General features: G+C 30.2%; 2 protein-coding genes across 2 annotated transcripts; one reads left to right on the forward strand and one right to left on the reverse strand.

Annotated features, from left to right (window-relative positions):
* Positions 1-519: 519 nt before the first annotated feature.
* Positions 520-4,701, reverse strand: LOC114181962 (uncharacterized). The gene is made up of 5 exons (XM_028068667.2): positions 4,543-4,701; positions 2,080-2,228; positions 1,839-1,899; positions 1,574-1,760; positions 520-996 (listed from the first exon to the last, which is right to left on the reverse strand). The coding sequence occupies exons 2-5, from the start codon at positions 2,191-2,193 to the stop codon at positions 954-956; spliced, it is 405 nt and encodes a 134-aa protein (XP_027924468.1). The 5' UTR covers positions 2,194-2,228; positions 4,543-4,701; the 3' UTR covers positions 520-953.
* Positions 4,702-8,717: 4,016 nt separating this feature from the next.
* Positions 8,718-13,026, forward strand: LOC114181961 (delta(7)-sterol-C5(6)-desaturase-like). The gene is made up of 3 exons (XM_028068666.2): positions 8,718-9,094; positions 10,868-11,173; positions 12,428-13,026. Exons 1-3 carry the CDS (start codon positions 8,857-8,859, stop codon positions 12,718-12,720), a joined length of 837 nt encoding a protein of 278 aa, XP_027924467.1. The 5' UTR covers positions 8,718-8,856; the 3' UTR covers positions 12,721-13,026.
* Positions 13,027-13,284: the final 258 nt, after the last annotated feature.

A 13,284-nucleotide genomic window follows, 5' to 3' on the forward strand; every position in this document is an offset into this window, starting at 1 on the left:
ACAATTGTAGGATATGCAAATGAATTTGCTGCATCATGATATGATTACCTTCTAGTCCGAGTAACCAAAGTGCTGCTGACAATAGTGTCAAGTAGATTATTATGGGATCAGATGTGAAAGATATACTACATGAAAGAGTTTACCATGCTCATGTTTCTGTATTTGTTTTTATGTTTTTGGTGATGTCTGTTGTGTTCTACATCAGTTTTGGTTGTCTTACTAGCATTTTCAGCATCAATAATGCATCTTGGTGGACTGCAAGATGATCTGGTCCAGATGGCATGACACGAGATTATGGTATGGCTGAATCATGAGTGAAGAACAAGTCTTGGTAGAGCCTGGGACCAAACATTTCATTTATTTAAAAGAAAAAAAAAAACATAAAACTTACCCAGCCTGCTATTGTGTACAAATAATACATTTATAAATTGTTGTAATAGGAACGAACAGAGAAAAGTGTATAATTGGTGCAATAGGAACGAACAGAGAAAAGCAGATATAAAACAAACAATAAGACTCTTCAACAAAAATCCTAAGTTTTTTTTCATTAAAGATCAAAGAATTTGTTTGAAGAATAAAATGTTTACAATGCTAATATACCAAATAAAACATTAGTTCTCTATCTAACAAAGTTACTTATTACAAATAACCACAACAGAGTTATTTACTGTCTTACTGATATATGTGATGCTACGTGATAACTTTTAAGGCCCAACATGGATAACTGATCTTCTCTTAGCATTCTCTACATGTGTAATTGCAACACAATGTCTCACGGCATTCCCATGGTCTTTTGATCATGAGTTTTTGTTGCAAATGATATCAATTTTGATCATGTGTTTTTTTTCAGGTGACATCAATTGTCCTTTTGGTCTTAAATATACACTTACCTCTTCTCATAGTCATTTTAACCAAAATTCATGAATTCCCCCACTTCAGTTCAATGGTGATATCTACATGTTGGATTTCCTCTCCCACCTGTTCTTGGTGTCAAGCCTACAAAATATTAATAACACATCAAATGATTATGAACCGCTCACATGGCAAAACAAACAAGAAAAATAACCATATATACACGGATAGAGCAGAATTACAATACTATAAAACACAACCAGTGACATGTGATGTCAACACACAGATTAACCACAACTACTAATGTGATAAGTTAACAACCTAATAGGCGTGATTCAGCTGGCAAGACAAACAGAGTTTGTGGGAAAGGACTTGAGATCAATTATAACAAAAACACAGTTTTGGGAGGGTCGAGGAGTATTCACTATAACAAAACTCCAGATCAAAATTGAAGATTAGTTTCATAATCAATCCAAAGAGCTTGAGAAAAGACCTCAAGCTTCCAACAGGAAGCTAAATGCCCTAGTTACGGTTGTTAACAAAAAAGTGACTAAATCTCGACAACTAGTCTCATAACCGACCAATGAATCAAAACCTATGGGAATATCTTAAAGTCTCACCTGGGTGCCAAAAGCCCTAATTACAATGATTATAGAAACAAACAAGGATTAGCTATTGCAAACTAAGATCTATGAACTAAAGTGTTATTATCGATACATACCCCCAATGCAATTTTCGCTTATTTGGCGCGGAAATCACAGGTATATCATCCTTTTCGTCTTCATTTCTAGAATCAATTTCTTCACAATCATTCCAGTAGCCTGATTCCTTGTGATCAACTTTTGAACCTTGAGCTACACTGTCTTGGCTACATAAATCATCACCATGTGACTTTTTGTTAGCCCCGTCTGCAGAACCATTGACAGAATTAGAATATCATAAACGAATGAACCATTACAATTAAGCGGGGATACAAAGAAAGAAACCTTTGGATTTTATTTTGAACTTTGATTTTGACTTCACTTGCAAGCGCTTCTTGTGTAGTTCCTATCACAATCCAATGTTCAGACAACGTTAACACCGGAGAACAGCAACAATCAAACGCAGTAGTAAAACTACACATACCCATGTTGAAAAATGTTTAAAAAATCTAAAATTATCAATAATTTTGAACGTGGGAAGTGTAAAGAATGACGAAAAGTGAATTGGATTGAAGAGGGTACTAACACGAAATTTTTCGAGCTGGTGCTGCGTGACGCCTTTAGGTTTGAAATTCGGTCGGAGGCAGGGTGTGGATGCGATTGCAGCTTCTCTTCTACGATCCTCTTCTTCTTTTTCCATTCTCTTTTCCTTTACATCACCTTTCGAATTGCTCTCTGAAATGCATATAAATGTATTAAATGTATTTGAATAAGAATACTCGTTCAGGATATTGGATTCAGATTTTAAAAAGATTATTTTGAAATAAAACTTTCATACGAATTTCTAAAGATAACACATCAATAAGAATAAGAATGTAAGGAATTATTTTCGTTGATAAAAATAAGATTGTAACTATTTACAAGGTTTACAAAAAATCCAATTTTAATAAATTTATGTTGATATTATAAAACTTTTAAAAATTTGAAAAGATTTTTGTTAAATAATTATTATATTGATTTGTTTATTACATCTCTATATTTTATATTTAAGAGTTTTAAGAAAAAAAAAGTGAACTTGAACCATAACACCTTATTCTAAAATTTAGAAGATGACTCTTATCACAATATTAATACTCTAAGCTACTAGATGTGTCTAAATACCAAACGGTCATGTCCAAAAAAGAAGTTCAATACAAAACCTTATGAGTGTCTACACAACAATAAACTCTTTGACGAAATTCATCATAAGGTTATTCATAACAAATACTTTATGCATAGTTGTAACTTTATTGTACATATAAAAATTTCCAATATGTTTTATTTCCAATTTTTATATCATTTGCTTTAACTTTTTGTTTTATTAGCTGATCTGAACTCTGTTTACTTTTTGGCCATAATTTTTTTCCGCGGAGTTTTTTTTTTTTATTCTAGTAGCATTGGATTGTATTTTTTTAGTTTTCAAATGAACATATGGTTTGCTGTATTTTGAGTTTTTTATTGATTTTTTTGAAATTGATAGATTTGTTCTATTTTTGTAGTTCTTGATGATTGTTTGTTAGAAAGGGTTGATGTTTTTAATTTTTAAAATTTTATTTTTTTTTTATTTTTGAATTACTTAAAAAATGGATGTCACACGTATGAATAGTCAGAGAAATACCAAAAATTAGAAAAGAAAATTGTTTTCAATATTTTTGAAAATGAGTGTCAATGGACAAACACAATAAAATAAAATAAAAACATTATTCATTTTTTTAAATTGTTTTATTTTTGTAATTTTTTTAATTTTCAAATATTTTGTTTTTTAAAATAAAACTAAAAAGAAAGAATTTAATTAAAAAGGAAAAAAGTGAAAAATAGAAATATGAAAGATTGAGTAATGAATGAGGTGCGTGAAATAAATGAAGTGTGTACAGTAAAATATGGGTTACAATCCAAATCAAACACACGAGAGTACAGGACTAATAAATATCAGGATACAACATGCCCAGAGATAACATATTAAACAGAGAGGTGGTTGGTTATCAAATATTAGGGTGCATGAAGAAAATAAAACAAGTCCAAAATAAATACATGACATAGTGGTGAAGAGTTAACAGAATATGGAGGTACGGGAAGAAAATAAAGAGGTCCAGCATAAAAATTGAAACAAATGGTGGTGCATGCGGTGTAGGACAGAGAGGTGCGACGAGCAAATCAGGTTCAGAAAGCAAACACAACAATCCAACCAAATAAAGGGGTGCATAGATTTAAAAAAGGGGGTGTGCGAGTAAAAGTGGGCTGAGCCCAACTCTTCAAACATTAAAAAATTAGGTTCCTCTTCAAACCCGAAGATCCTTTCTTCTCCAACGCAGAACCAGCCGCTACTGCACAACCAACGTCGCCGTCATCACCTCCGATCCATACCGGAGCCATCGCCACCCCCATGGCCGGCCAAGAGCATCGCCGGCGATGTCACCAACATTAGAGGTGCCGTCACCTCTTCGTTCTCCTTCTCGCGCGAGCCACACCAGGTTCTGGAGCTCGCCGCCGATCATCTCCGGACGGCCGGTATCGTCGCCGCTGCGGTGCTCGTGATCGAGACCGTCGCCGGCGCGGATGAGGACCTCGCGATTTCTATTATTTTTCGCTTTTTTTTTTCAACGTGCACGAGAGAGAGAAATGGAGTTGGTGGTTTGGAATGTGAAAAATGAAGCTTGGGCAGTGAATGTGATGAAAGGAAATGGAGATGGAATGCGAAGGAATTGGGATCTCACGTATGATGAAAACGTGAATGGGTTTTCTGTTTTTATTTGTTGCAGGAGAGGATGAATTTGGGGTTAGATGATGGTAGTGATTCTAGAGGGACGGTGGGTTCGGTGTTGGTGTGAATTAATTGTTTGTTTTCGATGCACACAAAAACTTCATGTGTTTATGAACGTGTATGATAACGAGCGTGAGTGAGTATAAACAAAATAATAGTGGGATGAACATCGCTCAACTCATGCATTCTTAAGCATCCGTATCAGACCATGGGCGAAGCTAACGAAGTTAAGAAGTTAGGGACACTTACCTTCTTGATGATGAAACCCAATACATCAATCACCTTCTTCCTTTTTGCAAAATCTCCCTCCTCTTGTTTCTCAGCCACCGCTACTGTGACTGCCATACGCTGCCATGCTACAATATCTAATATTTCCTTTTTTATGCCAAAACTTACAAACAGGGCAAAGCTTAAAAAAATAAACTCTTTTCATTGCCTGAATGAGGAAAAGGGGACAGTTGGAGCAGGAACTTTCACTTCTTTTTTCATTTTTTTTATATATTTTCTTATTATTAAAAAAAAGACAAAATAAATAGCAAATAAAAATAAAAAATAAAAAAATTATGATTAAAATAAAAGTAAAATAGGATGAAATAAAAATAAAATAAATAAAATATAAAAAACAAATTAAAGATAAGATAAGATAAAAAATAAAAATAGAAATATATATCTACCCTAAATTAAAGTTTACATTTTTTTTTATTTTTCTTTTATTTTCTTTAATTGTTTTCTAAGTAAAAAATAATAATTTTCATCCAAATAAAATTAGGTGTTGACACTTAGGAACCTGCACAAAGTCCACATTTAGAACCATTTTATTTTAAATTATAGAACATATATGTACATAGTCTACGTGTACTCTAAACATGGAAACTAAAATAGTTTGTTTAGTTTTTCGATTTGAGAAAGGACAATGATATTTTAATTTATTTTTTTTTGATCCATTTTTAATTTATTATTTTAATCATCATTAGATTATCACATCAAATTACTATAAAAAATCAAAATAGATGATCTAGTGATGATTGAAGTATTGAATTAAAAATGGGTCAAAAAAATGAGTTAAAATATATTTTTCTTTAAGAAATTATCTTTTCATCTCATTTTATCTCTTTTTCTCTCATTTTCGGAATTGCTTCTTTATTTCCTTCCCGTGTTCATGTTCTGTATCCATGGAAAACTAACTTTTGAAATCAATTCATAAAATCATGATCAAACCATTTGAATTGAGTACACATAGTAATTCATATATGTTCTGTATTGAATAATTAATATTCTTATTATATAATATCCAATTCAAAGTCATCTTTTAAATTAAGATTATATATTTTAATCTGTAAATAATGACAATAAAAAATTACTATAACGTAAAAATAGTTTTTTTTTTTATATATTTTATGGTTTTATTGATAAATTATATATTTTTTATAAGTTAAAAAAACATAAAAAATATCATTAAATTAACGTTAAAAAGATATAATGACATTATTAGAAGAGGTATATGTGTGATAAAATCTTCAAAGATAGTCTTGTCTTTGTTGCTATTTAATTGTTAGTTTTTTCGAAAAAAAAAATTGTTTTTATCTTTTATTGTTTTAAAATTTAAGATAATATATTTTTCACTTATACCCTCAGTTTAACTAAAAAGGAGAAACAAAAATTCAAATGAATAAACAAAATAGAATAACATGCAAATATATTCAAATGAAAATCTTAAAAAGATAAATAAATCAGTTTTATTGAAATAAAAAGGGAGTAATAAATTACTATGATGAATTTATGTAAAAGTAAGTCCTTGTTGTGTTGCTCCCTAGAAAGGCTAAGTGATATGTGGCTTCAATTTATTCATTCGACTTTTCAATATAGAAACTTTACTTAATTAATGTTTTGTCAGACATAATTAGTTAATGTCCTGATTAATGGTGTTTTGTAAATGAATGTCTTTTTTGAGACAATTATTTAAAGTTATGTTTAATCATTTTATTTGTAATTTAAGTTAATTTAAAATTAATAATTATAGTGATTAATTTCAACTTAATTAATGTGGCCAACAATAAAAAATTAAATTTTTATTAATTATTTTTTGTTAGCGGATATTATTGTTAGCGTATACGGATTAAGGTAATTAATATATATTAAATTTTATAAAAAATATATGTAAGTATATTATTAAATTAAATTTGACCTAATTATTATTAATGTAATTTTATTTTATTTAAAAGATAAAAATATTCATAATTGTTATATATGTGTTTTTATATATTTTTTTAACATTCATTAATAAAAATTAAAATATAATTAAATAATAAAATAAATATGTTTTAATGTTGTTAAAAATTAAATATAATTAAATATAAAGAAATTTAAATTAATAATACAACCATAAAAAAATAATGATAAATATTTACAAAATTTATAAAAAAGACAAAAATAAAATATTTTAGTAAAGACCTTCAAATTTCTAAAATTATTTTTTTATATCAGGATGTTATTGTTTAAAATTTTAAAAGAATGTTTTTATCTTTAAAAATTTATTATATACATTTATATTATATTAATTAATATATTTAATTATCTTAATTTTTAAATTGAAGAAATCGATACAAATTATTGATGTATTAGGATTCTCCTTGTTCTAATTCTGAAATTTATATTTCTCGTTTGACTTTTATGCATACAATTGTTCCTGGATATAGACCCGTCATCCCATACGGCTTCAAGGAAAAATATTTTTTAATAATATTCGTTAATTATATAGTTATTTATGAGTTAAAATTTATTCAAAAGTTTGTATTTATTCATCTTTTACTTTTTAATACATAAAAATAATTTGGGCTGAATAATGTGTTTCACAAAAATAAATTTTATATTTAATATAAATTTATTGATAAATATCGATTCATTGCAAAATAAGTATTATTATATTTTGTTTGTAGTACAGTAAAAAAAATCATTACTTTAGTATAAAGATTTTATTTATGTTACTTTTGTTCGAACTTATTGATAATCAAAGTGCTTAAATATGTATTTAATTTTTAATAATTATTACATATTTTTATTAAAATAAAATTAATGTTAAAACGCAATGATCTTGAAGGAATATTGTAAATTTAGAATTCTGAGTAGTTTTATAATTGAGTATTTTTCATGTTTGTTTGCCTTATTTTAAATGAAATTTTAAAAATTATAGCTGAATAATATTCACTATCCTAAATTAATTTGTCAAAATAATATTATATTCTTTTAATCAAATTATTAGTAAAAAATATATATATATAAATAAACAAACAACTAAAAAAATAAAGTCGAGGTTCTCACAACTAATATATATATATATATATATATATATATATATATATATATATATATATATATATATATATATATATAGATGCGCATGTAATTATCTTGATAATAGCTGGTGGGGAAAAGATACCAGGTGCTGCCGCTGTTTCACTTAACTTTTCTTACTAAAACAAGTTATTCAATGAAGTTATTACTGGCCTCTTAATTTAAGTTAATGTAAAATAGTTATTAGTAATACTCCTACATTTTTAAATAGCTGCATTGTAATATTATTGTACAGCTATATTAAAAATAACAATAAATATATTATTTTAAAATAATTTTATCAAAATAGTATTATTGTTTTATAGATATATAATAATAATAATAAAGATAAATAAATAAAAAGAAGAAAACTTTTGCTATCTAAATTTTATAATTATATTTTTAAAATTAATAAAATAAAAAATAAACTATGCTGACGAGCAAATATGTACACCACATTCATTGATGATTTTAAAATATGGATTATGTTACTGCTATATCATTGCTGTCGTCAATCAGTGTGGACAACGCATTCATTATCTTCCTTTCATATATTCTTATTATAGTTTATAGTTTTAAAATCTTAATTTATAACATTTGTGGAGAACGCATTCATTATCTTCTTTTCATATATTTGTGTTACGTTTATAGTTTTAAAATCTTAATTTATAACATTTGTTTTCAATATTCATTATCTTCTTTTCATATATTTATAATATTTTAAAATCTTAGTTGATAACATTTGTTTTCAATATTACAACTCGGTGATATACTTATAGTAATTGGCATCTAAATAAATTAAAATTCATAAAATAAATTTATTTATTTATTTTCAAATACATATTAAATGTAAATGAAAACTTTTGATTGTTTAGCAGATAAAATGAGAGAAAAATATTAAAGTAAAATTTGTTTATTTTATGTGATGATAAAATGATTTTTTTCTTTGAAAATATAAAATGATATTTATTTTGTTTTTACTTAGTATAATAGGAAAATCAAATAACACATCTTAACATCAACATCATTCACACATGCTTTTGAAAATAAAAAACATCTGCATCACACACTATTCTAAAAAATCACATCACCATCACATGACACCACGAAATGGTACCCTGTCAAATTAATTAAACTAAGACAAATCATCCACTGCATTTTCCCCCTCTGAGACTCTTCTCAGTTTCATTCTCTTTCTTAACTGTTCTGATTCCCTTCTTCTCCACCGTGGCTATGGAGGACCTAACACCGTTGTTAAGTGATTATGGGAGCCTCTTCCGTGAAGACACAGACTTTTACAACTGCATTGTGTTGGGCACCCTGTTGCCGCAGAGCGTGTGGACCCCACTGTCGCACTTCTTCCAGACATGGCTTCGGAACTACCTCGGCGGTGTCCTTCTCTACCTCCTCTCTGGTTTCATGTGGTGCTTCTACATTTACTATTGGAAACGTAACGTTTATCTGCCCAAAGGTTTTTCCTTTTTTCTCCTCTTCTCACCTTTATTCTTATTCTTCTGTGTTATTTCTCTGTGTCAACATCTTGTTTCTGTTTTCAATCACAATGGTTGGGTTTATGGTAAGGGACTAATCTTTTTTATTAAGGTTTGAATCTTGACTGAAAGAGATGTTTGTATTTAGTGTCTGACAAACATCATTGTATGCTAATGAGGATAAATGTATGCGGGGGACTAAAAGATTATGTTGTGTTTGGTTAAAGATAGTATATTTTAGCTTTGATATGAAATGGGTTTTCATTAGTTTTTTAATCTGGTTCCTTCTTGCTTTGGTAGTAACTTTTTTTAATCAAAAATAAAATTAGGGGATTTTGGAGTGTATCAGTGGGGAGTTAAAAATTTTGTTATGTCTGTTCATTTTTAAAAGATGGTATGCTTTGGCCTTGATATGAGATGTGATTTCATTAGTTTGTTACTCTGGTTCCGTCTTGCATGGTTTAGAAGAAAGGGTAAAAGATTATTTCTTTGGGTTTTGGTGTTCTGGCATTTGTTTTCATACCATTGTTACTTGTTTTGCGTTTTAGGATTATGGAGAGGAAAATTGGAGTTAAATTGGTTTTGGGTTTTCCAGTGCGATTTTCAGTGGTTATATTTTTTTAATAATTTATTTTAAGTGTTTAGTTGATTGTCTTTGGTGGATTATGCCTCTACAGTTATGCTGATGTACGTGATTCCCGCTTTTCCTTTTATAGATCTGTTCTTACTTTCGTGAATCATGTACTGTTCGGTGAACTGTATGATTGCATCTCCTAATTGATGTATTGTGCCTTCTAAGGATTGTTGGTGTTCTTGTTATGGTAGTAATTTGAGTGGACTTTTCCTATTTGTGTCTGTAATGTCTAATACATGTAACCATCTCACTCAGTGAGAAAAGGATTTTCTTGATGTCTATAATGGTTCAACGTCTTGGGAAAATGATGCGGAGAGTTATTTGTTTGGGGCAAAGCAAGGTTTTCAGTTTCAGTATCCATTAAGCAACCATCACAGACTTCTGTTCTTGTTCTGTAAAACTTCGCTGAACCAAATGTGATGCATGTTCTTGCAAGTTGTTACAACTCACTATACTATTGACATTCTGCAAAGTAAGGTTACAGAATTGACTGTATGCAGTGCTCGAATATTTTTGAAACTTGGACAGTTACTTTACCTTTTGAAATTACCACTCATCTTTATGCATTACTTAAGATGAATTTCATTGTTCTCTGCTATGATCTTTCCAAGAAGGAGACTGTTTTTGACGTATACAGGCTGTTTTCATCATTACAAATAACCTGTATGGTTTTAAACAACAGTATGCAAATGCATTTTTTGGTGTCCCTGGGACCACATTGTGACAGCAATTGTAGTCACATCAACCACATTTGTTTGCAACCTCTTTTACAATACTAAGGTTCAAAATGAAACTGTAGCTGTGACCACTGTCTAAAACATTGGGTTTTATCAGTTTGCAGCTCGAAGTTCTACAACAGGATCATACTGCCTCTACCACTGAATTGTTCTATACTTTACAGTCTAGTCAATCGGAAGATTGATGTTCATTCATTGTTTCATATATATATGAATTGACTAGATTCTCATTTAAATAGCCTAAAATGCAATTTTCTTTAGTTTTTCTTCCTATACTATAGTATACTTGCATGTAGTTTTTGTTGTTGTGCTTTTAATTGTAAGGTGCTTATAGGATCTTTTGTAACTTTCATTTCTTGATCTATTTAAATCTACCATTGCAGATGCTATTCCCTCTCAAAGAGCCATGCTGTTGCAAATTGGTGTTGCTATGAAAGCCATGCCTTGGTACACTTTGCTTCCAACTGTTTCAGAGTACCTAGTAGAAAATGGCTGGACAAAGTGCTATCCTAGATTATATCACGTTGGTTGGCTTGCATACGTTGTATATTTAGCTATTTATCTAGTTGTTGTAGAGTTTGGTATTTATTGGATGCACAGAGAGCTGCATGACATTAAACCACTTTACAAACATCTTCATGCTACTCATCACATCTACAATAAACAGAACACTCTCTCCCCTTTTGCTGGTAAGTACATTAAATATTCAACATTTAAACACTGCAGTCGTAGTTATGTCAAGCTAAAAACTCTTTTCAGATAATTATAATCCCTCACAAGAAGATAATTCATAATGTCTTTAAAATTAAGTCTATTATTGTGTTATTTCCTAAATTATGTGTATGCTGTGGTAGATGATACTGATTTTAAGGGTTGGAGTTTGATAAGGATCACAGTATGTGACTATTACTGAGTTTTACTGGTGAACCTTGAAGTTAATCATTCATAATGCACCTTTATCACGTGGACTGAGTTTGGCATGATATTTTTCACATGGCTCAAAATCATCACTAGCTCTAAAATGAAGGTAGTCGTTCTGAAACCAAGATAGTTGTATTTTGAATTGTATGTCACAAGTATATCACCGACTTAGAATATCTGTTTCATCTTTTCTAAGACACTCATGAAATACAGACATATAATTAAAGGAAGGACACTGACCAGAAACAGAGAGATTCAGTAAATATTTTTGTTGAGGATTTAAATCCATGAACAGAAACCAATCATATAGATAAGAGCTGAGTATATACGTAAATAGAGACAAAAATGTGTACATCTGTAGGAATCAAGGTTCTTACTTATATCCCATTTCATGTGACTTGTTTTGTCAACCAGTTTATTGTGGATATACTTCCCAAAATTGGGGTGATGGTTCAAGGTATTGTTATCTGTTGGCTTTAATAAGAAGTCCTAGGATTCGTTATATAACTTTCAAAACTTGCTATGCCACTTCTCACGTTTTAGCCATCATACACCAAGTGTTTAGTAGTAATACTGTCTTTTTCTGGAATCTTGATCTTGTCTGTTTCTAGTATTACTGTCTTTTTCTGCAAGCTGACAAGGTAAACTTTTGTAACATTCCAAGCAGTTGTTGGTACACTATTTTGGTGGTTGATAGATGAGCACTTTAACAGTCCTGATGCTACTCTAGTAAAGACATGCTATTCTAGTAACAAAACCATTAATTTAATATAGTTTATGTGAGTTACTTTTTGTCTCCCTACAAATGAGTATGACTCACTTTCATTGCTAGAAGCAGCTTTCCAATTTTGGTACCACTGTATATGGATGTTACTCTTTTTATTCATGTTCTAGTCTGATTCTTTATTTGTTCTACCATTTGTCTCTCTTATTGTCCTTTTGATCTTTAGATATTACCAATTTTTGTCCGTAACATTCAGACCAGATGAAGGGTGTACTGACTTTTTCCCCATGTATCTCAGGTTTGGCGTTTCACCCTCTTGATGGGATTCTTCAGGCATTACCACATATGCTTTCTTTGTTTTTCATTCCAACCCATTTTACTACACATTTAGTTCTGATTTTCCTTGAGGGTGTTTGGACTGCAAATATTCATGACTGCATTCATGGAAAGTTGTGGCCTGTGATGGGTGCTGGTTACCACACCATTCACCACACTACATATCGGCACAACTATGGCCATTATACCATTTGGATGGATTGGATGTTTGGGACTCTTCGCGACCCGGAGGAGGAAGATGGCAAGGCAAAGTGATGAACTACAGAGTAGCATTGATGAACAGTCCTTGGTTATCTTGTTTGGATTGTCGAAATCTGGTTCCTTGCATGTAAAGCTCAAATGTGTTCTGTATTTTTGTGGTCTGCGTCACAAGGTAATTTTATGTTAGAGAGACAAGGTAGAGAGGGTTAAAAGTGGAGCTTCCCTGTCTCTGATTTTATTGTTAGTGTATGTGGTTTAGGTCTTTTTCTTTCTCAGATTGTGTGGTAGAGATTGAGATGGTAATGCTGTTTTCTCCATGTATGAGAATTGGTCAAACTACTAATACTTGGATTTGTTTCACTTTCTTTCTCCCTTCTATGATTCTATGTTGAAATGAAGTGCAAGAAAACCATTCCTTCAAACTGGATTCTGTCATGCCTGTCTTTGGTCTGCGGAAATCGTTATTGACCAATCTAGCCATAATTTTTAAGATGGACAAAATATTATATTCAAATTAAACATAATGTAATGTTTCTCGAGAATTTGGCTCGATACTTGTTCGAATCAAATAAACTTGATTTGTGGATTCTTCTAATGGGACTAGTACACAATTTGATT

The sequence above is a fragment of the Vigna unguiculata genome, chromosome 4 (assembly GCF_037176805.1).
Source record: "Vigna unguiculata cultivar grain cowpea cultivar isolate G323 ecotype 2 chromosome 4, ASM3717680v1, whole genome shotgun sequence".
NCBI lineage: Eukaryota > Viridiplantae > Streptophyta > Magnoliopsida > Fabales > Fabaceae > Vigna > Vigna unguiculata.